Source organism: Dendrobates tinctorius, unplaced genomic scaffold (assembly GCF_039654945.1).
Source record: "Dendrobates tinctorius isolate UK_male_01 unplaced genomic scaffold, ASM3965494v1 ptg000156l, whole genome shotgun sequence".
NCBI classification, from domain to species: domain Eukaryota; kingdom Metazoa; phylum Chordata; class Amphibia; order Anura; family Dendrobatidae; genus Dendrobates; species Dendrobates tinctorius.
The window spans coordinates 27,315,988-27,342,168 of NW_027361823.1; the positions used below are offsets into that span (position 1 = coordinate 27,315,988).

At 43.3% G+C, this 26,181-nt stretch overlaps 1 protein-coding gene across 1 annotated transcript in view; it reads left to right on the plus strand.

Moving 5' to 3' along the window:
• The first annotated feature begins 460 nt into the window (after positions 1-460).
• The window catches only part of ARID5B (AT-rich interaction domain 5B), a 354,406-nt gene continuing 328,685 nt past the window's right edge, over positions 461-26,181 (plus strand). The window contains exons 1-2 of the mRNA XM_073548292.1: positions 461-978; positions 1,121-1,375. Coding sequence (XP_073404393.1) covers positions 958-978; positions 1,121-1,375 — 276 coding nt within the window. The 5' untranslated portion in view covers positions 461-957. The remainder of the gene's footprint in view (positions 979-1,120; positions 1,376-26,181) is intronic.

The window sequence follows — 26,181 nt, forward strand, 5'->3', positions numbered from 1 at the left end:
CTCACACTGCCATCATGCACCCAGCACTCCCCATGTGCCCTCACACCGCCATCATGCACCCAGCACTCCCCATGTGCCCCCACACCGCCATCATGCACCCAGCACTCCCCATGTGCCCCCACACTGCCATCATGCACCCAGCACTCCCCATGTGCCCTCACACCGCCATCATGCACCCAGCACGCCCCATGTGCCCCCACACCACCATCATGCACCCAGCACTCCCCATGTACCCCCACGCCGCCATCATGCACCCAGCACTCCCCATGTGCCCCCACAACGCCATCATGCACCCAGCACGCCATCATGCACCCAGCACGCCCCATGTGCCCCCACACCACCATCATGCACCCAGCACTCCCCCTATATGCAGCTCCAGCTCCCAGTACGTCTCCGGGCAGCAGCAGCAGCCGCTCCCGCCGGTCCCATCGCGTCCTCCGCAGGTTGCTCCCAGCGAGCGGCGCTTCCTCCTCGGTGCCGGGTCTATCAGTCACATGACTTGATGTCAACTGCCCTGTGACGTCACTAGGTCCTCCTGGAGTGTGGGAATGAGCCGCTGTGCCAGAGCCCGGTGCCGGGGTCACAGTGTCCGGCGGCGGCGGAGCGCCCGGTACGGTCACAGCCGAGCCGCCGTCAGGTGCACGGCAATGTCAGGGACGAGCAGGTGCCTCCTGGCTCAGCCGGGCGCCCGGTGTGTGCAGCCGCTCCTGGTGCGGACCCGGCCCGTATCCTCCGGTCTGCCCGCTCCACACTACTCACCACCGTCCGAAGGGTCTGAGGAGGAAAGCCCGCCCACTCCCTGGGAGGGTCTTATAAGCCTTCCCTGTTACGCCACGTGACCCGCCATCCGCCAATCCCCGCGGACCTTCCTGTAAAGCCAGGAATGATTTTTAACCCTTCCCGCTGCAGTCGGAGGCTTCCCACTTATGCATTGCGCCCCCTTGTCAGAACATCGAGATGGAGCCCAACTCAGTGAAGGTACATTCCCCGCTCCGCGCCGGCGGCTGCAGCCCCGCGCCCCCGCCGCCACCCACCGCAACTTTCCACAAACTTTCCCCCCAGGAGCCGCGGGGCGGCGGGCGCATTCCTGTAGGGCTGATTGTGTGTTCTTTCTCCGCAGTGGGTCGGCTCACCCTGTGGGCTCCATGGACCGTACATCTTCTACAAGGCTTTCCACTTCCACCTGGAGGGCAGAGCCCGCATCTTGGCGCTGGGCGACTTCTTCTTGGTCCGGTGTAAGCCCGCGGACCCGCTGTGCATCGCGGAGCTGCAGCTGCTGTGGGAAGAGCGGACGAGCAGGCAACTTCTCTCCAGCTCCAAACTTTACTTCCTCCCAGAAGATACCCCCTCGGGCAGGAGCAGCGACCACGGCGAGGTGACGAGCCCTGGGTGTGAGGGGGCAGCTGTGGGGAGCCCCCCATGGGGTGATGGATCCGGCTGGTGTGCAGCCCCCCATGGGGTGAGGGGGGCAGCTGTGGGGGAGCCCCCCATGGGGTGATGGGGGCAGCTGTGGGGGAGCCCCCCATGGGGTGATGGATCCGGCTGGTGTGCAGCCCCCCATGGGGTGAGGAGCCCCCTGTCCACAGTGTTGTTGTGTCTGATAGATCAGGATTGATTGCTGCCTGTGATTGACAGCTCTATTAATAGCCCGCCTCTTGTCATTTGCCTGCATTCTGGGTCTTGCTGTATATATATATATATCTATATAATGGACATATGTGTGATTGCCTCCATTGCAGCCCCTCCGGCTTATCATCGCATTGTCGCAGCCCTCTGATAGTGTTCCCGGCTCTGTACTGTGTTGTTTTTTTTTATATATATGTTTTAAGAGGGGAGGAAATTATGAAATGGAGCCTGAGTGAGATCAAAAGCTTTTTTTTTTTTTTTAATTTTTTTTTGTATTTTTTTTAAATTTTTTTCCCATTCGCCGCGTTGAATAAAGTGATTTAATGACAGGTACCCGAATAAATACATTCAAAATAACTTGGGCGGATAGAGAACCGAGCGAGGAGGTGGTGGGGGAAAGGGAAAAAAGAAGAGAGAATATCAGGCATGTAACCAGCACAAACACGTTAAGCATTAACTGCTTAATCCTTAACAAGGAATCTGATGGCTTCAGTCTATTTTATTAATGTGGAAGGTATCGGGGATTAACCCCTGACGTGCCGACCTGACAAATACACAATGCAGTGTTTTATAATAATCTGCAAATGGACCCCCCCTTCCTTCCCTCCTTCCCCTTCACTCTCCCTCCTCCTCTTCTCTTCTTCTTTTTCTTCTTCTCCTTCCTCCCTGGTAGAAAAAAAAATAATGTTTGATCTACAGTTGACATTTTTCAGATAATAGCCCAAATCATCAAAGTACCATCGCTTTACAATGTCTCCCCCCCCAGAACTGTAATTTTCAAGTAGCACTGCAATTCCGCTGCCTTATTGTACTCCCAATGGCTGCGCTCGGTTACTGCTGAACTCTTTATAATAGTGTACATGCATAGCAATGTGCTGGAGAGAATGGATTGCATGTGAAATCCTAGAAACATCTTTGTTCCGGGGCACTTGGATTTTTTTTTCCTTCCATAGAGGCGAAATAGAAGTCATCCTATTTTTAAAGATTGCTGTTTTGCTAAAGTCAACCTATCGCCTAATGGGCTTAATTGCAGTTTTGTCTTGCCTTTATTTAAAGCTAGGGTTACATTGCAGTTTAATATTACATGTTTGCAATGGCTCCGGTATTCTTAGTTGCTGCACTTGGCTGCCCCCCTATGCTCAGATTTAATGGCTTTGTTTTTCATTTTTTTTTTTTTTATGTGTCTGTATTTTATTTTTTTCTTCGTGGCAACAATGTTGAGTTGACATTTTGTAACTTCTAAAAAAAAAAAAAAAAAATAGAAAAAAACCCCACATTAGCAGGTTGACCTCACTTCTGCGAAGATCTGAACATGTCCCCTCCCCCTGTCTAACTTTCCTGTGCAGCTGTCTGCACCCCCCCCCCTCCCCACCACCACTATTATAGGCAGGACTTATTATTTGCTTTTCAAATTTATTACTTCAACATGGTTTGCGAATCTGGGGAAAAAAAAAGAAAAGGGGGAAGGATTAAATATCAAGAAAGCAGTATGAATATCATCCATGTTCTCTTGCCACTTAAAGGAAATGACTCAGCCATTTTATTAGTGCCTGAACAGCATCAATAACAAGCTGCAAAACAATTGTAGACAATGCAGCCCTGAGATTTTTTTTTTTTTTTTTTAATGGTGGAACAATTGTCAGATTTAATTGCATGCCATAAATAGGTTATGATCGTGCTCTGCGTCTTTCTTCAAGGGCGATGACATAGGCTTATTTATCTCTTTAAATATATTTAATTTTTTTTTTTTTTTTTTTTATATTTTTTTTTTTATATGAAGCGCATTGTATTTTTCAGCTGTTAATTTCCTCCTGTCACAGTAACTGGTTTGACAACGTTAATTTTTTTTTTTTTTTTCTACCGACAGGGGAAAGGGGAGGGGGGAGGCACTGATATTGGGAGGAATTATGCAGCGGTCTGGCTCTGTTGTACAGGATCATATTGATAAATAATTGAAACAGGTAGAAAGTTTCCTAATGCAGTTGTGCTTTACACCCCAGTGATGTCATCCTCCCCCCCCTCTCCCCTCCGCTGGCCTGAGTTAGTCATTCATTAGCAGGATCGTAGAAGCAACAGAATCCAGTGTTACTTCATTGGCAGCGAGCCTACAGAAACCGGCGCTGAGAGCCAGAGCCTAAAGAGGGCAACATAACACTCCCATGTTCAAATACACTTTGTTTCCACTTGTTCCATTAACTTGTTTAGATACATTCACGTGAATTTCTTATTGATTTCAGATCTTTCAGCAGCTTTGATTTTTTTTTTCTATTTTCTTGGCAAAGTGTAAATATTTACTTATTTCTACTAATCCACTTCCCCCTTGTGTCTGTAATAAGCCTTCGTCCCAGGAATTGCAATGGAGGGCATGTTTGCTTCGATAAAGGAGCATTGTTTATTCTTCCTGGGGTTAATTTATTTTTTATTTTTTGCTATATTGTGTGGTTGTTACATTATTGTGGCTATTTTTTTTTAGTAAACATATTTTTATTACCTTTTCGTATTGCCTCTTGGATGCTTTATAGTAATAATATATCAATGTGAGGGCAGTTTCACACGTCAGTGTCTCCGGTACGTGTAGTGACAGTTTTCTCACGTACCGGAGACACTGACACACATAGACACATTCGAATGAATGCGTCTATGCAGATGTCAGCGTGTTTTCACGGACCGTGTGTCCGTGTGCAAACCACACTGACATGTCCGTTTTTGTGCAACAGCACGGATCACACGGACCCATACAAGTCAATGGGTCCGTGTAAACATGTACCGCACACGGATGCTGTCCGTGTGCTGTCCGTGTGCGATCCGTGTGCGTTTTTAAAAGTCAAAGGCTTAACATTGAAAATTTTTCAAAAACACGGACAGCACACGGATGGTACACGGACATACGGATGTCACACGGATGGCATACGTATGCACACGGACAGCTCCGGTACCGAAATTATCTGGAAGTGTGAAACTGCCCTAAGGCTGCGTTCTCACCATGAGCTTTTATCGTGTTTTTGACGCTGCGTGTTTTTCAAACACGCAGCATCTTCCAGTTCCAACAAAGTAGATGGGATTTCTGGAAATCTCGGGCCCGCTGTGCTTCTTATTTACCGACCTGCGGGGCATTTTTCCGAATCCGCAGCGTGTCAATTTTTTTCCGTGGAGTTTTCAGCGCAGCTTTTCCCCAATAGATTTACGTTAGATGCGGAAAATCCACAGTTAAAAAACCCCAAAACACATGCGTTTTTAGTGCGTTTCTGTGGCGGAAACACATCTAAAACGCATGTAATTCGCAACTATGTCCATAAAGTTTAGTGAAATCAAAATATCAGAAAGTTTCAAACACAAGCAAGCTTTATTTAAAGAATGACACACCAAACCTGCGGCAGCAAAAACGCAATAAAAACACATTACAAAATGCACCGAAAAAACAAACAAACCGCAAGTAACCTAATTTACATAAGTTTCCACAATGAGCCTTTGGTGAGTTTTTGATGTTGCAGATTTTCTGCACCGATTAAGTAAAATAGGTTACCGCATTTTTTAGAAAATACACAGTGTGAAAAACTCACCACATTCAGTATTTGCTCAGTATTTTCCATCAGTATTTGTAAGCTGAGACCAGGAGTGGGTGATAAATCCAGAAGTGGTGACGTGTTTCTCTTAGGCCGGGGTCACACTTGTGAGTGCAATGCAGGAAACGCGCCTCAATACCCGGCACCGCCGCCGGCAGTTCAGAACGGAGCGTTCTGCTACATAGAAATGCATGCAGCTGCACACTCCGGTCCCGAGTGCCGGCGGCGGTGCCGGGTATTGAGGCGAGTTTCTTACATTGCACTCGGAAGTGTGACCCCGGCCTAATAGAAACACGTCACCACTTCTGGATTTATCACCCACTCCTGGTCTCAGCTTACAAATACTGATGGAAAATACTGAGCAAATACTGAACGTGTGAACGTGGTCTAAGACGCTGTGTTTTTGCCGCAGCAAAAATTCCCAGTGTCAAAAGCGCACCAAAAGCTCATCGTGGGATCATAGCCCTTTAGGTCCTGGAAATTGGATGGGATTTGTAGAATCCTTATGCACACTGTGCCTTTTTTACGCTGCATAAGCTGACCTGCAGTGTGTAAACACACTGCAAACACATGTAATCCACACAGACTGTATCAGTAACGTTACCAGGAAGGATCAAAAACAAGGCAGCTTTATTTAGGCCAAAAAGAGACCGAAAAACGTCGAGTGCAATAAAAACGCATGTAATAAAACGCACTCAAAAGCACAATGAAGAAAATGCAAGTAACCTAATTTATACAATAGGTGCAGAAAATCAGCTTCAAATTTCTGCTGTGGATGTTTTGTAAAGACATGTCAGATTTGCCTATGATCCTTCATAAAAGCAGTTTGCTGTAAGTGAATGGAAATATCCTTGCTTATATCAGGACTGTAGAGTTGGTGAGCCAAACCATCGGCTCCAACTCTTGACTCCTCAATTTCCCTGACTCCAGCTCCCCAGCACTGGTCACTACTGTGCCAATCTGCATAAAGTGCAGCACAGATTCATCTCATCTACATCTCCACAGCACTGGTCACTACTGAGCATGTGCATAAAGTGCAGCACAGATTCATCTCATCTACGACCCCACAGCACTGGTCACTAGTGAGCATGTACATAAAGGGCAGCACAGATTCATCTCATCTACGACCCCACAGCACTGGTCACTACTGAGCATGTACATAAAGGGCAGCACAGATTCATCTCATCTACATCTCCACAGCACTGGCCACTACTGAGCATGTGCATAAAGTGCAGCACAGATTCATCTCATCTACAACCCCACAGCACTGGTCACTACTGAGCATGTACATAAAGGGCAGCACAGATTCATCTCATCTACATCTCCACAGCACTGGTCACTACTGACCATTATCACGTCCATAGCAGGTGGAATCGGTGAGCTATTGAGCTGCAAACGGCCCATATATTATTCTTGCACAGGGACCCCCAAATGTCTGTGTCCGCCAGTGGCAAAACACATCTTCTTGCTGACTTTACAGTAGCACTTAGACAGTGTTAAAAATGACTCTGAATGTTTCCATTCATTGACACCAAATCTTAAAAATGGTTAAAAGTTGAAGAAACTATGTCAGAAAGTTCTCATCGTACAGCGAGTCCGCTTTATTTACATAGACACTTGTAAAGAAGATGCTGATGATATAGAATCTCAGTACCAGGCACTCATGAGGTTATTTCCAAGAATTGTTTATACTTCAGGATCATCCATGGATGTTTCCATAAGTCACTGTTGATATGTGATATAGATTGTTTAATTATAAGCGCAATAAAATATTAATAAGTAACCTGGCATATGTTACAGCCGCCTGCCAACTTCTGCTTCTACGAAGTCACATTCTAAGTGTTTATACTTGGCCCCATATCAGTTTGATTTTAGTTTGGCAGTATATGATTCCCTGGGAACAATAATTACCTCATAAGCCATCAGCTTGAGTGATCTATGAGCTCACTCGCTTGTCGAGCGTCGTGTTGAGCTGTGAAATGGTTTCTTATAGATGCACTAATCTCATTGTGTGAATACAGTTTTATAGGCGAAAGGAGCGGCGACGTACCACAAAGTATATGGCACTTACTCTGGGACCTGTTGTTGGGGTCAGTGTGACTTTAGGTTTTCTTATCTGGTTGTTTGTATGATTTGCATGGGTAAATATGTATATATACAAGGGTAAATATGTATATATACAATGCCTTGATAAAGTATTCACACCCCATGAACGTTTCTACATTGTATCACATTACGCGCACAAACTTACCGTACATATATTTTATTGGAATTTTATGTGATAGACCAACACAATGTAGCAAGTATTTGTGAAGTGTAAATGAAATGATACATGGATTTCTAAATATTGTAAAACTATAAATCTCAAAATTGTGACATGCATTTGTATTCAACCCTCCTAAGTCAATACTTTGTAGGACAGTCTTTCGCGGCAACTACTACTGTAAGTCTTTTGGGGTTTGTCTCTACCTGACTTTTGCCCATTCTTTGCAAACTTGCTCTAGCTCAGTGAGACTGGATGGAGGAGTCTGTGATCAGCAATTTTCAAGTCTTGTCACTGATTCTTAATGGGATTTATGTCTGGAATAGGACTGGGCCATTCACACAAATGAATATGCTTTGATCTAAACCATTTCATTTTAGCCCTGGCAGTATGTTTAGGGTCATTGCCTACTGAAAGGTGAACCTACACCCCAGTCTCAAGTCTTTTGCAGCCTCTAGCAGGTTTTCCTCTAGTATTGCCCTGTATTTGGCTCCATCCATTTTGCCTTCAATTCTACCCAGTGATCCCTGTCCCAGCTGAAGAAAAGCCTCCTCACAGGATGATGATGCTGCCACCACCATGTTTGATGGTGTGGATGGTGTTTCATGGGTGATGTCCAGTGTCTGTTTCCTGCCACACATAGTATTTTGCATTTAGTTCAAAAGATCTAGATTTATCTGTACATATGTGTCTGTGTCTTTTATGCTCTATATGGAAGAATACTAGACTATTTTAAGCTAGCTATTTGCTACATACTGAGGCTACATATGTTTTTAATGGGGAAAAGGGAGTAAATGTTGCCGGGCACCTCTGCTCGCAGTTTCTGTTCCTTGGGATTAAAAGGATTGGGCATGGAAATACAACATGCCTGATCCTTCTGTCTGTCAGGGCAGAGACTGGAGGCCCCAATATACATTATATAGTCCGTGGGTTTAGCCGACATTACTCTGTGTATGACCAGGTTAAATGACAGATGTTGATTTTTACATATTTTCTTCTGTTTTAAAGTCGCGATTTCATACCATTGTGTTAAGGATTAAATCTTGTTTAGTTTAGTCCAGAACTGTCATGAATGTCCATTAAAGGGAACATGACAGCACATTTCTAACATATAGAAGCAGGGGTTTGTCGTAGTTGCTTACCCTTAATAAAAATTATACTTTTTTTGTAGACATCCAATATACTACAGTAGTTGTGAGAAATTTAGCATATAAGACATATGCTAGTTAGGCTGGCAGTGCACTGGGGGGGGTGTCAGTGTACATGGACTATTTATTCTAAGTGCACTAAAACACCCCCCCGTGAACCTATGGCCACAATACAGTGAGATGGTATAATTTTCATCAGGTGCAAAGTGGCCAAAAGTAGAGTTGAGCAATTGGTCAGATCGGGTTTTGTGAAACAAAATTTGTTTCGGATAAAAGTGGTCCGACTAGGGCAAAAATAAGTCGGAGTTTCGTCTGAAACCCGACCCCAATGCAAATCAATGGGAAATAAAAGTCGGCATTGAGAGGATGACAAATACATGCAACCGCTCACTCCAGTCCCGAGTGCCGGAGGCAGTGACGGGTATTGAGGCGAGAGACTCGTGTGAGTTTCTTGCATTGCACTCGCAAGTGTGACCCCGGCCTTAGAAAAACATGTCTACTTTCTTTCCAAAACATTGACAACCCAGACCATGGATCATGTCTGGTATTAAACTCAGCCCTAATAAAGTGAGTGTGCTGCAATACCGCGCCCAGTCAGTGGTTTGGAGGGGTGCTGTTTTGGAAAGAAAAGCAGTTACATTTTTAAAAACTTGAACAACTTTTTTAAATACGCTGTAAAAGACTAATGATTACTTTTTGATATGGGGCAAGGGTATAAAGAGTGGGCCAAAATAGTGCAAAAAATAGTGATTTACTCTGATTTGCTGCGTGGCATTCTCTCTAAAACCATAACAAGATTATGATTTATTATTATGCTTTATTTGATAGTGGCACTTGTTTTGGCCCACCTTTCATTTATTTACCCAATGAATAAATAGGAAATTTGTTTTTCCAAACTTCACCCAAATGTACAAAATGTTAAAATTTTCTAGAACCAGCCAAGTTTTGTTTTTTTTTTTAATTGAAATGGTGTCTGACACTGTTACGAAGAGAAGATACTGGCTCAAAAGTGCAGTTAGGGGAATTCAACCCACACAATGTGACAGTCACAGAGATTGTATCTAGAGACCTCAATACTACTTTGCTTTATTCTTTAAGAAGGTTCAATAGCTTGTCTTAAGTTTTCTGCACCCCGAATGGTTTATCAGTCACTTTGGAGGAAAAAAAAAAGTGTCGGGCTACATTGCTGGTATTTTTGTTCACGTTATTTTTTTTTTATTATTACTTTTTAATGCAGTGGGGTTTGTATAGTGTGGCCGAAAGTGAAAGAGGAACTGTCAGTATTGTCACAAAGGGAAGCAGTAATCTTTTTTACAGATAACTGCATACTGTCACCCTGATGCTACGTTCACAATATAAAGCTGAAGTTTGTAACAAAAATGCATCTATACAGCTTAGAGCTTTCAATGGAAAATAGAATTATTATTACACTCACTGGTTCTTTAGTTCCACTGTTGGAAGAAAGTAAATTCAAGTCCATCAAGAAATAATTGTGGCTTTATTTCTTCCTGTGTTTTGGTGCTTTATTGTGTTGTTGTTTTTTTCTTTTTACCACTTACCGTACTATGACATAATTGAATAACTTGGTAAAGTCCTGCAGTCAATAGCAAGCATACAGTACTCGGAGTTTAACAGGTATGGCGGTTCCTGTCCCCGTCAGAGCCCCAATGACAAGGGGCAGGTTCATATACCCGTATAAAAAAAATAGGTCAACGTCTGATCCAGAAAAGTGGGACTTTTTTTTTTTTCTCGTTGTCCATGTGCAATTCCTTTTTTTACAGCAACAACTATTAATCATTCTGCAAAACTATTTACAGTTTCCCAATTTCCCAAATTGGACGCTATACGGCGGCATTCGATTGTTTTCTCACACCCATAGACTTGAATGGGCCTGTCTCATCCAATTTCCGGAGGAATATCATTGCCGCTGCAACAATTTTTTTTTTGCACGCCTATTTGGTCAGTGAAATAAAACGTTCATCTGCCCCATTGAATAACTTTCTTCCAAGTTTGATCCATTTTTTTAACAGATGGCACTCGGACCTAAAACACGGTCCAAATAGTGTTCTGTTTTTCCCCAATCTTAAAATGTAATAAAAGTTACTCAATCAAGAATTTGTACTCTACAATGATCCAATTGAAAAATGGAAACACTTTTGGCCGTCCGATCATTTGAATAATGTCCTTGAAACCTATATAGCATTTTTTTTACATTGTTAGGAAATTGTATTTAGAACATTTCTTTATCTTAAGTCCAGTACTTCACATACAATACAGTAAGGGGATAAGTAAGAGAGGAGATAAGTCTCGTATTGGCTGTCCTCATAAAGTATGAGCCTATAGCCCCCGTCACACTAAGCAAGATCGCTAGCGAGATCGCTGCTGAGTCACAATTCTTGTGACGCAACAACGATCTCACTGTGTGTGACATGTATCAGCGACCGGCCCCCCACCAGGTATCGCTGATCGTGCAGGAACGTCCTGGGCCATTTTTTAATCATTGGTCTCCCGCTGGCCAGCGAGCATCGCTGCGTGTGGCAGCGGGAGACTATCGATCACCAAGCACTGCCATCTCTGCTTGGCAGAGAAAATCTTCCGGGCATGCGCAGTTAAAAAATAGCTGTCCGCCGCTACAAAAACGTTACATTGACCGTCCACTCCAGCCGGCGGCCGCTAAAATTTTAACGGATTCGTCTAAAAGCGGATGCAACGGACGACCATCAGTCAAAATCCGCCGCCAATGCAAGTCTATGGGGAAAAAAACTGATCCGCCCAAAAAGGGGCGGATCCGTTTTTTTTAAATAAAAACGGCGTATTTTGACTGACGTCAAAAAACTGAAGTGTGAAACAGGCCTTAATTGGGAGAGGAGAGAAAGTCATTGAAAGACACTTGCTGTGTTTCCTCCAGTAAAATAACAACATCTGGTGAAAACGCGGTTCCAGTGTTGTCAGCACTTGCTCTCACGGGGATCGCATGACACTGTTATGTCACGTAATGCCTGCAGCCAATCAGCACTGGCTTTATTCTCCCCGCCTTTGGACTTATCACAGGCATCCGGGGATAATGAGAGGGCAGCAGCTCTCACTTCCTCTGGATGTACCTGAGTTGTTTGAGCAGAAAGCAGGGAGAGTGAAGCCAGTGTTGTTTGGCTGCAGGGATTAAGTGACATAATAGTGTCATGCGATCCCCGGGAGAGCAAGTGCTGACACCACTGGTACAACGCCGTCACCGGAAGTGAGAATAGATGTTGTTATTTTACAAGGGAGAACATTGAGATTGAGAATGAGTTGTCCAAGTAGTGAACTACCTGTTGTAAACACCTGATTCTTTTCTGGACCCTCCTCCATAGGTGTATGGCTGTGGCTTTCTCCCCTATCCCAATTAAAAACACATGAGTGCACAGCCATCCCGAACTGCATGTAATATGAGGGAGAGAGATTGACATGAGAGATTACTATCAGACAAACTCTCTTTATTGAGCAAACCAGCTAAACCTGTGATTGAGGGTGCATGGTCCCCTTAAAGGGCTGCTCTACTATTTATATATTGCTGACCTATCCTAAGGATATGCTATCAGTATTAGATGAGTGAGGGTCCGCCACCTGGCCATCCTCACAGTGCAGCAGTTCTTAGTGCCAGCAGCCATCAGATGTTAGCAGGTGTGGAGTCCAGCAGCTTCGCTCCAACTGTGTAGTGTCCATGGCCGGGTACAGCAGATCCACTCCTCAGGCTGTGATCACTGCACACCTGACGCAGCTGGGCTGTTCAGGTCCCGACTGCCAACTTTCGGATGTTGTAGGCATTAAGAACAGCTAATCATTGGCGACGCCGGACCCCACTTATTGATATTGATGACCTATCCCTGAGATACGTCATCAGTATTAAAGAAATGGGGAAACCTGTTAACTTTTAGTTATGTCTGGACTTTGTTGCATTATTTCCAGTTGCAGTTTTCTTGCAGGTTTCCTATTCTTTTTCCTTTAATCTTTGGCATTCCTTCTATCTTCACCAGCGCCTAAAGTATTTTATAGGTGCAGTCATTCATCCTCTGCATAACAATGAATAAGAAATGCTTTTTCAAAGTGCGCGTTGTCCCTACACATTACTGAATATTTCCTAGATCTGAGAGAATATGTAACTCCCATATCTAAATCTGAAGACAAAGAAGTTGTGCTTGTCAGTCACACAGCCGCGCTGTTTATTCTTGAGTGTGTTTTTCCAAGTATGACATCTGAAGTTCGGAGACTTTCCTAAGACTGGAAGGAGGACGGTGAACGTTTCCATCTCTGTGTATTTACTGCGGGTACAAATCCTTAGTTATACAACTCTTGAAGGTCTTGTAATGGGTGAAACCTACTGTCCCAGCAGAAGCCTGTGTAGTTATTTGGTGTGATTGTCATCTTTGTAGTCTTAAGTTGCAGACTATGTGAAGTATGTAAGGAGCCAGATCCATGTTATACACGTATGACGCCGTATTGTTACCATAACCTGTTTTGATAAGAAATTATCTCTCAGAAAAAGTGACATTACCCAGAAACCTGCCATTCTGTGTCACGCTTTACTCGAATATACGTCCTCGGGACTGTACCGTGAAAATCTCACGTTTTTGAGTTTAGTTTCTCACTTACGACATGGCAAGGTAATGAACACATACAGTGTGCCGTCAGGTTTCAGATTTAGTCATCGAGATGGTATGTGTATTTCATTCTGACAATTCTGTCTTCATATGTTTTTCACAGCTTTTGTCAAAGTTTCAAGGTTTTATATATATATATATATATTTACCGGTAGAATATACTGACTGTTTTAACGCGGCAGCTCAGCTCGGACGTTGGGAGTTGATATTTTAAGACAGGCGCTCCATGGCAGTTTAGCGTATTATTGCTCTCTGTGGTCATATTAAAGGGATTTCCACCAATCTGATATTGGTGACCTAGATCGGTGGAGACCCCCTTTTCAGCTGTTCTCAAACCCCAACAGTGTATGGAGTGAAACATCTAAGGACAGGCCATCAGTATCGCAGTACAGTGTGATATGTCATAGGGTCACTACGTTCTCACAATGAGTTTTTGATGTTGCAGATTTTCTGCACCGATTAAGTAAATTGGGTAACTTGTGTTTTTTTATTGTGTTTTTGATTGCACTTTTTTCACGAGTTTTTATCAAGTTTTTGACTCTTGTTATATCATGTTTTTAAAATGTACTAATATTTTGCTTTGACAAAACTTTATTAATATAGTCATGTGCGGATTATATGAGTTTTTCATTAGTTTTCACCGGAAAAACACACTAAAGCAGCATGAGCTTTTTTTTTTTTTATCTGTGGATTTTCCGCTCCTAATGCAAGTCTATGGGGAAAATACAAATATAAAAAATACAAATATTTACAAATACATTGCCATCATTAACCTAGGAAGCTGTTTTTGATCTTGTACATTTTTTTCACTGCTGATGTGCAAAAATGGTTTGACAATAAAGATCAAGAATCGAGCTTTTTTTCTGGATGGAAATTGGAATATTTTTTATGTGCTTGTGTGAACTTAGCCATAAGGTGAAGTCACGTGCCTACGACCAAAACTTCTCCCACCAAGTTGGCCAATTGCCGTCTTATTTTTTCTAATATTCGTGCTGCCGTTGGCAGATGTGTAAAACTTCAACCTCAGAATTTGTACACAAGACCGATTTTCTCGCACGAGTGCGATCTGTGGTTTTCATGGACAGCACTCGTATCTCTGATATTCTGTTGGCCTGTGCACATGTCCGATTTTTTTCTTTTCCTTGGACCGAGTGGTCTGCAGAAAAAAATCAGAGACGTGTCCAATTTTGATCAAATTGGCATTGCAAGTCTATGGATCCCTTAAAAAAATCGGCTGCACTCTGATGACATCCAAGTGTGACCCGATCTTGTAGGACTGTCAGAATGGAGAAGGTGCAGGAACTTTTTTTTTCTTCTCCATGTCCAAGAAAAACTGATACCACTCCAAACAAAGTCCGATCAGAATAATTGGGGCGTTTTTCTCGGATGTGGAGAACTCAGTTCTGTGTCCTTATAGGGTTTTTGCACTGAGCTCTAGTATTATGGCCTGTTATGTATGTAAGTGAACGCTGTTTACATGCCGCAACAACTGGAAAGGCAGACTGACTGGTGAGGTCTCATACTCGCTAACAAGTGATGTTTCAGGATGTGTAATTCTTAGTGATATTTCTTGGAAACTTGAGCACTCGATGGATAAAGTGGAACACTGGGGAAAGTCCTCCACAGACCCACTGCCGCTCACCGTCACTAATACCGCCAATGTCACTTAACTAGTCTTTCAGAATAAATATTGTAATCTAAACCCCATGTTCTGCCGACTGGAAACTAAAAATGTTCTAATTGTGTCTTTTAAATAAGCGTAAGAGTGAATTAATGAGAACATATTTTGCCTTCAGTTGCTTAGCTACAAAGTAGTATTTCTCAGCTCATGTGAGATAAATTGGCTCTTTTATGCGACAAGTCCCCTAAACATAATGACTATATTGCTCCTGAGAGTGAAAATATGTAGATTGTAGCTTTTTTCAATAATTTTCACTCTGGAAAAAGGTACATCATCATTCTGTCACGCCGATCCCCACTTATCGAAAAATCCATGCATTGTACTCTGGCAATAGCTCTAGCGTGGTCTCTGGGTGACATAAGTAGAACAATGCTTTACATATTGTATATTTATACAGAGGCACACCGAATATGAAAAACAATTCATTCTTACCTGCGCAGAACAGCACGATTTTTTTTTTTGTCTTGTGCAGAGGAATTTTTAAAGGCCGCTCATCATCAATATTGAGAAAGGAGGCGTTATGTCGGCGGGGACATCCTTGTAATCAGCTCCCGGGGAATTGATTAGCTGAGATGAGATGTTCTAACGTTAGGACTTTTATTACACTCTTATTTTAACCACACGTGTCATGACCTTCAACTCCGAACCATCTATGATCTCAGCATTATTTGCATAGAACTGCTCTAGATTGGCTCTGCTCAGCCATTTTCACCTCCAACATGCACACACACACGCACACAGAGATATATTTATTTTAGTACGTATCATCAAGAGAAGGGGAAGGTTTATATATTGATTTGGAGCAGGTTCAAGTTACACATCCAGTCTGCAGTGATCGTACGCTTATTCCTGCTGCATAGCACCCACTTATTCTGCAGTGTTGTACAGACAATGTCATCCCATACATCACCTATAAGTGTCATCAGCAGTTAAACTGTTAATCTCACGTTCATTAACGGTTAAAACTGCACAGTATCAAAGAGCAAGCAACTCTGCCATTCACTTGTTATTAAAATTCCTCTGCGTTCTCAAGAACAGATGGAATTTAAATTTGATTGTTTACTGCTCGTCACCTAGGAAACCGACCACCACTTCAGTTCCGAACCGTCGGGCAAACAAGTGTAGTGATTCCAAACTGCTGCGAAGCTTTACGGATCGCCAGAGCCCACACTTGGCTCCTAATCCCGCTCGCGCCTGTGCAATTGTGCTTCGCTCCTCCAAAAAGTTTTGTTTGGGTGAACCCATAAAGTTTTAATTTTTTTCGGCGATAGAGCTGAAGGTTTTATTGATATCATTCAGGGTTACATATGAAATTTCGTTCACTATTTTATTTTTAAGGAAGTGTGTAGATCAAAAATCCTCAATTCTGGCATTTTGGTTATTTTTTTCTCTTTATGGAGTTCATCTTTCGGGTTAAGTCGTTTTATATTTTGATATATCATACTTTTATGTCAACATGAGGCTACCAAACTTGTTTATTATTTGATTTGATTTTTTTTTATTATTATTTTTAATGGGATGATTTTAATTTTTAATTTTTTTTTTTTTAATTTTTTTATATTTTTTAAATTTTTTTGGTGTTTTTTCAACATTTTTTAGTCTCCTCAGAGGGCTTGAACCTGTGATCGTTTGATGGCATGTTCTATATACTTGCAATAGTTGGTTGTCTGTGCATATCTCTCGTTTTCTATGGCTTGAGAAAGGCCCCGCGTGGGCAAAACGTTGTGATTTTTCTGCAGCAATGAAAGTTATCAAAAGGATGAGATCTGGTGACTTGGTTCCTGGATTTCTCTGCATGTTCTCTATGCTGCAACACATCAATATATAAAGGAAATTAAGTAATATAAAGCCCAGGCACAAGCTGGGCTTCACGGCAGGACAAACCCATGCCATGATAAGCTATCAGCCCCCTGCAATCATTTCATGGGGGGGGGCTTTGGGTGCTGATGTCCAGTGATTGACAGCGGCATTTAAATGGCTAAAATGTAGCAATCAGAGCACAGAAAATTTTTTTTTATGCTTTCTTTTAGTTAGCGTAGATCTCAGCTACAATATAAGCCAGTTTTCCAGCGTGCAGTAAAGTAAAGCTGTTGCCCCCGACTTTCGTGATAATCCCCTCCAAGCTTAAAAAATGTGATCAGGTTGGTGCAAAAGTTCAAAACTATGTACCTATGTGCCAAACTTTGACTTTTTTGACATTGTCGGATACAAACAGTGATAAATTGTAGATAATGCTGGAGTTTGTGAAAACATTAGAAATGGTTTGTCCATGTCCTGAGTACATGAATGCATCGCTTTAGAGGCGTCTCCTCCACTTTTGCTTTGCCCTAGTTTGCCTAAGTCTCCCCTGGGGGGTTTAGCACACAGATAACTCTCAGGAGGAAGGTTATGTTCTATTATAGAATGGACTTATGTTGTGAGAGGCTCTTGGATCAGATGACGCCCTGAAGGCAATTTTTTTTTTTTTTCCTTTTAACCTCTTCGCGACCGCCCACAGTAGATAAACGTTGGCGCTTGCTGGGCTTTGTGCAGCGCCGACGTTTATCTACTGTCGGCGGTTTTGTGCCCCCCGGGACCCCCTCATACCTTATAACGCGGGGATCCCGGTGCACAATGCATGCTGGGACCCCCGACGTCATCGAGACCTGATTGGTTCAGGTCCTGATGACGTCGCGTCACAGCAGCCAATGAGAGAGCTCGCTGGGAAAGCTGCTTGTTTCCCGGCGATCTCCCTCATTATAACGTGACTTCTCCTCTGAGCTCATGCTGACAGATGAGCAGAGGTGAAGCAGCGTTACTGTGTGACTAGATCGCTGCCTGGCACAGCTGATCGCGGCCTGGCACAGCTGTGCCAGGCAGCGATCTTGTCACACAGTAACGCTGCTTCACCTCTGCTCATCTGTCAGTGTGAGATCAGAGGAGAAGTGGCGTTACTATGTGCCGGGCAGCGATCTTGTCATATAGTAATGCTGCTTCTCCTCTGATCATCTGCCAGTGTGAGATCGGAGGAGAAGTGGCGTTACTATGAGTCAAAAATACAAAAAATAAAAAACACAAAAATAAAAAAAAAGTAAAGAAAAAAAAAGCAGGTAGGCAGGCTAGGGCTAGGGTTAGGGCTAGGGTTAGGGCTAGGGTTAGGGTTAGGGCTAGAGTTAGGGGTGTGTTGGGGTTAGGGTTGGAATTCGAATTGGGGGTTTCCACTGTTTAGGTACATCAGGGGCTCTGTAAATGCAACATGACGCCCGCAGACCATTCCATCAAAGTCTGCATTCCAGAACGTCACTACTTCCCTTCCGAGCCCCACCGTGTGCCCAAACAGTGGTCCCCCCCGACATGTGGGGTACCAGCGTACTCAGGACAAATTGGACAACAACTCTTAGGGTCCAATTTCTCCTGTTACCCTTGAGAAAATAAAAATTGGGAGCTAAAAGATCATTTTTGTGGAAAAAAAATGATTTTTTTATTTTCACGGCTCTACATTATACACTTTAGTGAAACACTTGGGGGTTCAAAGTGCTCACCACACATCTAGATAAGTTCCTTGGGGGGGTCTAGTTTCCAAAAAGGGGTCACTTGTGGAGGATTTCCACTGTTTAGGCACATCAGGGGCTCTGCAAACGCGACATGACACCCGCAGACCATTCCATCAATGTCTGCATTCCAAAACGTCACTACTTCCCTTCCGATCCCCACCGTGTGCCCAAACAGTAGTTTTCTTCCACATATGGGGTACCAGTGTACTCAGGACAAATTGGACAACAACTTTTGGGGTCCAATTTCTCCTGTTACCCTTGTGAAAATAAAAAATTGGGGGCTAAAAGATCATGTTTGTGGAACAAAAATGATTTTTTATTTTCATGGCTCTACGTTATAAACTTCTGTGAAGCACTTGGGGGTTCAAAGTGCTCACGACACATCTAGATAAGTTCTTTAAGGGGTCTAGTTTCCAAAATGGGGTCACTTGTGGGGGTTTCCACTGATTAGGCACATTAGGGGCTCTCCAAATGCGACATGGCGTCCTCTCTCAATTCCAGCCAATTCTGCATTGAAAAAGTCAAACGGCACTCCTTCCTTTCTGAGCTCTGCCGTGTGCTCAAACAGTGATTTAGCCCCACATACGGGGTATCGGCGTATTTGGGAGAAATTGCACAAAAAATTTTGTGGTTCATTTTCTGTTTTTACACTTGTGAAAATAAAAAAAATGGTTCTGAAGTAAAATGTTTGTGAAAAAAAGTTAAATGTTTATTTTTTCCTTCCATATTCCATTCATTCATGTGAAGCACCTGAAGGGTTAATAAACTTCTTGAATGTGGTTTTGAGTACATTGAGAGGTGCAGTTTTTAGAATGGTGTCACTTTTGGGTATATTCTGTCATATTGACCCCCCAAACTCACTTCAAATGTGAGGTGGTCCCTAAAAAAAATGGTGTTGTAAATTTTGTTGTAAAAATGAGAAATCGCTGGTCAACTTTTAACCCTTATAACTTCCTAGAAAAAAAAAATTATGTTTCCAAAATTGTGCAGATGTAAAGTAGACATGTGGGAAATGTTATTTATTAACTATTTTGTGCGATATCACACTCTGATTTAAGGGCATAAAAATTAAAAGTTTGAAAATTGCAAAATTTTCAAAATTTTTGCCAAATTTCGATTTTTTTAACATATAAGCGCAGTTCATATCTAAGAAATTTTACCACTATCCTGAAGTACAATATGTCACGAGAAAACAATGTCAGAATCAGCAGGATCCGTTGAAGCGTTCTAGAGTTATGGCCTCATAAAGTGACACTGGTCAGAATTGAAAAAATTGGCCTGGTCACGAAGGCAAAAACAGGCTCAGGCGCGGGTTAAAACAATTTTCCACGGAGATGTCGATAAAAAACAAAAACTTCCGTTGCTCGGAACAAGAGTAGATTTGCACATGAGCATGGGCGCTGGGTTCTGAGCCAGAGCAAGCACTCGCGTCTGCGTCTTGTGAGAGTAGAGGAATCCGAAGCACTTCTCATTTCCCACGTGACACATGTTGTATTCTGGAACGTCCATGTCTCCGCCGCCACGTTCAGACGACCTGAACAGTTTGTACTTGGAGGAATCTTCTTCTAACAGCAGCCCCTAGGATCTAACGAAAATGTTGTCATAAGGTCAGAGAGGCAATGACTGCGTTATGGCACTGATCCAGTGACCTTAATGTTTGGCAGACGGCCATGTTTTTGCTCCGAGGTGCCGGAGTATTAGATAACGGGAACATTTGTTTTCATTTCCAAAATGTTTGAGCTTTCAAATGTCAGATTTTTTTCTTCATCTTAAGAAATAATTTGCTTGACTTCAGCCAGAGATCTTGCGCTCGCTCTGCGTCTCGAGTCTGGTGTTGATTGGTTTTAATTTGGGTGGAAATGGAACATGCATTGCAAAACAAAAGAGGGAAAGCTCGCTCACTGTTCTTCCTCTCTTATGTGTATAGTATTCCTGCCCTTATGTTCCTGTGTGTGTGAGTGCCAGTCCACCACTAGTAAATATCCATGCGAACAGAACATGTGTACATTATTCACACATCTATAAATATGTATCCTCGCTTGGGAAGAAAGTAATTACCGCATGAAGTTGTAGTGTACATACAGCCGGAATTGGTATATTCTAGTAAATTGCTTCTCTGCTTGACACTAGCAATATTGGCTGCCGAGATCTGCACTATTTCTGATGGGAAAACCTTCTGGCTGAAACATTCTTCACGGTTTGATCTTATGACTGTTACATTGATAACGGGGAAAATGCCATGTGATCCGCAGCCTGGAAGGATGAAATCAAACACAGAGATCTTAATGGTGGAAAAGCCGATATTCATAGACCCAAATCCATTTAGACAATGATAATGGTGGAATTGCAGACATCAGTGTGATTGAAGAGAATCCCAAAAATTGCCTTTCTGATGTCTGTGTGAAGGACTTCGCACAAGAACAGTGTTGTGCGGAGTGTAAGTTCCCTGATAATTGAATCGACTGTCATGCACAATTCTCCGAACACGGCTAGAACTGATATAACAAAACTCATCTCTTACTGATTCGATTTTTCTTGCTCTTCTGATAGACTATTTATTGTTTTTTGACCTTTTTGAGCGAGTAACTAGAATTACCATTGACAGTGCATCCTTGAAATGGCCAGTTCTTAAATTGGAGTCCCCAGTGTCATAGCATATCATCTATTTGATGGGGCGTCAGGGGGTCCTATGTCCCCTGTTCACATGGAGCAGCAGTCCGCTATCTATAGAATGGTACTAGACATTGGAGACTACTGCTGCACCCACATGGAGGTCATGGGACTCCTTTCTCTTCATCAGTGACAGATCCAGCAGTGGGACTCCCAACAACCAGATGTAACATCTGTGCCGGTTCATGTCCCTTTTGTTCCTGCTTCGGCCTCTAAGCCACTCGAGACAGCATTGATCCGGTTTAATTCCTGGGACTTTTGGTGTTGCTTGATCAGGGGTTAATATAATATAGTCTGTTTATTTTATTGCTCCTTTCTGAGTTCCTTGGGTGGGGCTGTCTGCTATTTAAACCCCTAGGGTATGTCTCCACGTTCAGGATTCCCTGTGCTTTGGACGTAGCGGATACCCCGCTCCGCCCAAAGCGCCGCCCCTTGTTGTATGCGCGGTGATTCCGCATGTGTTCATTGAACACATGCGGAATCACCACATCGCATTCATAGACTGGGTTATTTATCTTGCGGAGACTCAGCGTCTCCGCAAGATAAATAGACATGTTGCGGTCTGGAAAGACGCGCCGCATGTCCGGTAGCACAGGGCCGCCGGATGCGGCCCTGTACGCATAGTGGAGATGGGATAAAATCCCCTCCACGTTGCTGTAACATCTGGCCACTGCGGATTGGACACTGCGGATGTACGCAGCTTCCAATCCGCAGCAAATCCTGAAGTTTTCCTGACGGTGGAAACATAGCCTAGGTGTCTGACTTCCACTAAGGCTGGGGTCACACTTGCGAGAAACTCGCAAGAGTCCTGCGTGTCAATTCCCGTCACTCGGACTGTAGTGTGCGGCTGCATGTATTTCTATGCAGCTGAGTGCAACGGTCTGCGTGCCGGCGGCAGTGCCGGGTATTGAGACGCTAGTTTCTCGCAAGTGTGACCCTGGCCTAACTGTCAATTAGTTTTGTTACCCAATTTGTGCGCTAGTCCTAGCCTTTGCTGGTTTCCTTATTTTTCCTGTTTTTTGATCTCTGTGTGAATTCTCGCCATCCTCTTGTTTTACAATTCTGTTCCTGATGTGACCTTTTGGCTCTGACCCTACTTGGTGACCCTTCCTGCCTCTAGCTCGCTCATTCCGTGGAAGCAATCAACTGGACTCCGTTGTAAGACCAGATCCCTGTACAGGGGTTAAAGGGTGAAAGCCGTAGTACCGATGGAGTCTGCCAGATGGACTGGCCTGTGCCAAGTCTGTCCAAGGCAGCCTTTTCTGAGCCTTTGGTCTCTTGCAGTCGTGATCAGGGCTGTGGAGTCGCTGTCCACTTTGGGGTAGTTGGTATAATATGGACCGTCTCCTAAAATGTATAATACATTGGATAAAGTAGTACAATGCAGGATGTCCTGTAAATGTATTCATAAGAATTTGGGAAAGTTATTAAATGTCCTGTAAATGTCTGTTCTGCTCCTGATCTAAGGATCTTGGCTATTAGCTGAGATGAATCTGTGCTGCACTTTATGCACATGCTCAGTAGTGACCAGTGCTGTGGGGTCAGAGTTGAGATGAATCTGTGCTGCACTTTATGCACATGCTCAGTAGTGACCAGTGCTGTGGAGTTTGAGTCTGGGAAATTGAGGAGTCAGTCTGTGGCTTGGCTTACCGACTTCACAGCCCTGGTCCGTGACATTGGATATTTATCATCTTGCCTAAAGATAGCTAATAAGTTGTGATTCTAGGAGTACCCTGTAAACATTTTAGTATAAAGGCTTAGCTTAGCTTATCTAAGCAGAGTTGTGTGATTACGAATAATGTGGCTGGGATCGCTGGGGCTTAGTTAGCTGATCGCTGGTGAGCTGTCACATAGACAGCCCCACCAGCGATCAGGACTAGCGACCAAGCTGGTTTCCAATGTAAACAGCCGGTATCTAAGAGATACCGGCTGTTTACATTGGAAACCAGCGTCGCTGATCGCTGGTCTCTCGCTGTCACACGCAGCAATGTGCGCTGACCAGCGGGAGACCTACGATCAAAAAATGGCCCAGGACGTTGGAGCGCGATCAGCGATACCCGGCAGGGGGGCCGGTCGCTGATACATGTCACGCACAGCGATGTCGCTGGCGAGATCGCTGTGGCGTCACAAAATCAGCGATCTCGCTGGCGATCTCGCTGTGTGTGACGGGGCCTTTGCTGCTGCCGTAGAGGCTATCCTTCAGCTTTGTAATATACTAAATGGCATACTAGCCTAGTAAATTCTCACGGCCCCCATATAGGTGGTGTAGAGGGGTGCTACTGTACCTCCTTATGTAACACCACCCCAAAAGCATTCTGACATGCTCCATAGAAAGTGTTATGGGCCCTGCATTGCTTATAGTAGAAAATAGCTGAGTGTTTACTTCATCCAATAGAGCATGGTCCTTGTAGTTCTCCTGTGCAGGCAGACAGGGGCCCATGTGCCGTCATATAGAAGCCCAGTGGTGCTGCAGGAGTTGTTATGGCTCACTTTAAGCGATTGCCTCATCTTCATTCTTCAGGAGCCCATCGCTCCCCTGCCTCCTGACTTTCTGCTTGCTGAGGACAGTACTTTATAACATCAGCTTGAAAAATTATTTTAAAATCAGAAATGTTGGCCTACTGAAATGTATGTTCAGTAAATGCACTCAATACTTGGTCGGGGCTCCTTTTGCATCAATTACTGCATCAATGCGGTGTGGCATGGAGGCGATCAGCCTGTGGCACTGCTGAGGGGTTATGGAAGCCCAGGTTGCTTTGATAGCAGCCTTCAGCTCGTCTGCATTGTTGGGGCTGGTGTCTCTCATCTTCCTCTTGTCAATACCCCATAGATTCTCATAGAGTTTGCTGGCCAATCAATCACAGTGATACTGTTGTTTGTAAACCAGGTATTGGTACTTTTGGCAGTGTGGACAGGTGCCAAGTCCTGCTGGAGAATGAAATTTCCATCTCCAAAAAGCTTGTCGGCAGAGGGAAGTATGAAGTGCTATAAAATTTCCTGGTAGACGGCTGCGCTGACTTTGGTCTTGATAAAACACAGTGGACCTACACCAGCAGATGACATGGCTCCACAAACCATCACTGATTGTGGAAACTTCACACTAGACCTCAAGCAGCTTGGATTGTGGCCCCTGCACTCTTCCTCCAGCTGCTTCCAAAAAGCAGGTTTTGCTATATTTTTGCTGGGGGGGTTTGATGTGTTTTTGGTGCAGGTTATATGTGTCATTTGTCTACAGTACATGTTTAATAAAGTAAGTTTAATTCACCAACAAAAAAGCACATAAAATGCATTACGTTTTTAGGCATTTTTGCACTTTCTCATTGCTTTTTATGGTGAAAAAAACGCTGAAAGAATTGAAATGCAGCAGTTTTCTATTTCGGTCCGGAAAAAACCCCCCACAAGCGTGTGCATGATATTTCTGAAATCTCATAGCTTTTGCTGGCAATGTAAAAAGCAGCTTTTAAGTTCCATTAAAAAAATGATGCAAAAGCCAAAAGCACAACACATGAACATACCATAAGGACCCAGCCCAGCTCTAGAGAAGCGCTTACTAGCTCTTTTGGAAAGAGTTTGTAAGTACTGTGTATACTGTATGTGTTCTGCCACCGCTGCTAGACCGCAGTGGTGACTGATAACTTGGGCAACGAGAAGTAAATATTAGAATTAAAAAATGTACTCCATTCTTCAGAATGGAGAGAAGTTTTAATAAAAAAGTAACTAGCAACGTTGCTTGTTTTTACTGTTGTACCCACTTTCAGAGTATGAGATTAACCCTTTAGCTGTGACTTACGGAATGTATTTGGGAAGAAACCTTTAGATCCCAAACCATGTACGGTATTTGAATGCTTTACTCCTGTGTAAACGACTGATGAATTAGGGTTCTATGAATGTGATCTGCGCAGAGTTCGCCTTACAAGTCTTGTTTGTCCACATGAGTACATATATTTTATAATCATGGGTGTATGTGGATAATAACATTTCTTTTGTATGGCTGGCACTTATGATTCAGTAGCAAGAAATCTCCCGATCTCGTGACACGTCCGTTCCGAATTCGCACCATGTAAATGTGATCGTAAGACAAGGGTTGAAGTACATGACCTTAATTATTTACTGTAAAAGGCAGCCTTGTAAATGTTTAACAATAGGTGATTATATGATATATATTTTTTTTCTCTCCCGCTTATAAATACGAGTAAAATATTTACCACGGTATAGTACATGCCAGTAATTGATTGTAATGTGACCCGGGTAGCTCTGTAGTATGTGAAAGTGAGAGCCGCGTGCACATAAAAGATGAAGGTTGTGCGTTCTCTTTTCTCTTCTGTTTTATTAACCATTTACACGAGATATATTACCTTATATTGTTCGGTTATTACGAGGCCGCACTTTTACATTATTGTGTTATTCATTGAATGGAAAAATAGGTTGATAGTTCTGTCCTGACCTTAAACATTCCTCCTATGACCGGAGGAAGCTGAGTAGTGGAAATGCCGTGTTCTGAGAGCCGCCATCCCCGAGCTGTTCTGCTTATTAATCACAATGCACTCGTGGCCTTTGTCCCGTGTATTGTCTTTTTCTTTTAGTGAGTAATATTAATACTTAACAACAGGAACTAATATTTTGCCAGGTTATGAAATACTATCAAACTTGTCCAAAAGACCACCTCTTTGAGAAGACCACCTGATTATTCAGACCAGATTTATTTTAATCCTCATATTATCTTCACTGGCCGTTTTCTTTGAGAACGAGACCCTTTCTGCCGAGAGACACTTTTTGGTGCTTTTTTTGAGCGTTCCTCTTACAGATCTCATTGTACAGACGCCTCCTTCTTTTTGTATCGTTCCATTTGGCCAGAAATATTCGGTAGGTGGCACAAGATGGCAAGCTTCGAAAAAATAAAAACTCTGTGCACATTATGTATTTTCGGTTTTGCCGCGATCTGACAAAACGTCGGATCACACTCGCACCGGTGGTATTTTGTGGGACCGTGCACATTTCCTTGGACAGTGTCGGGCCAAGGAAAAAAAAAATCGCTGCATACCCAAGATTGATCTGATATT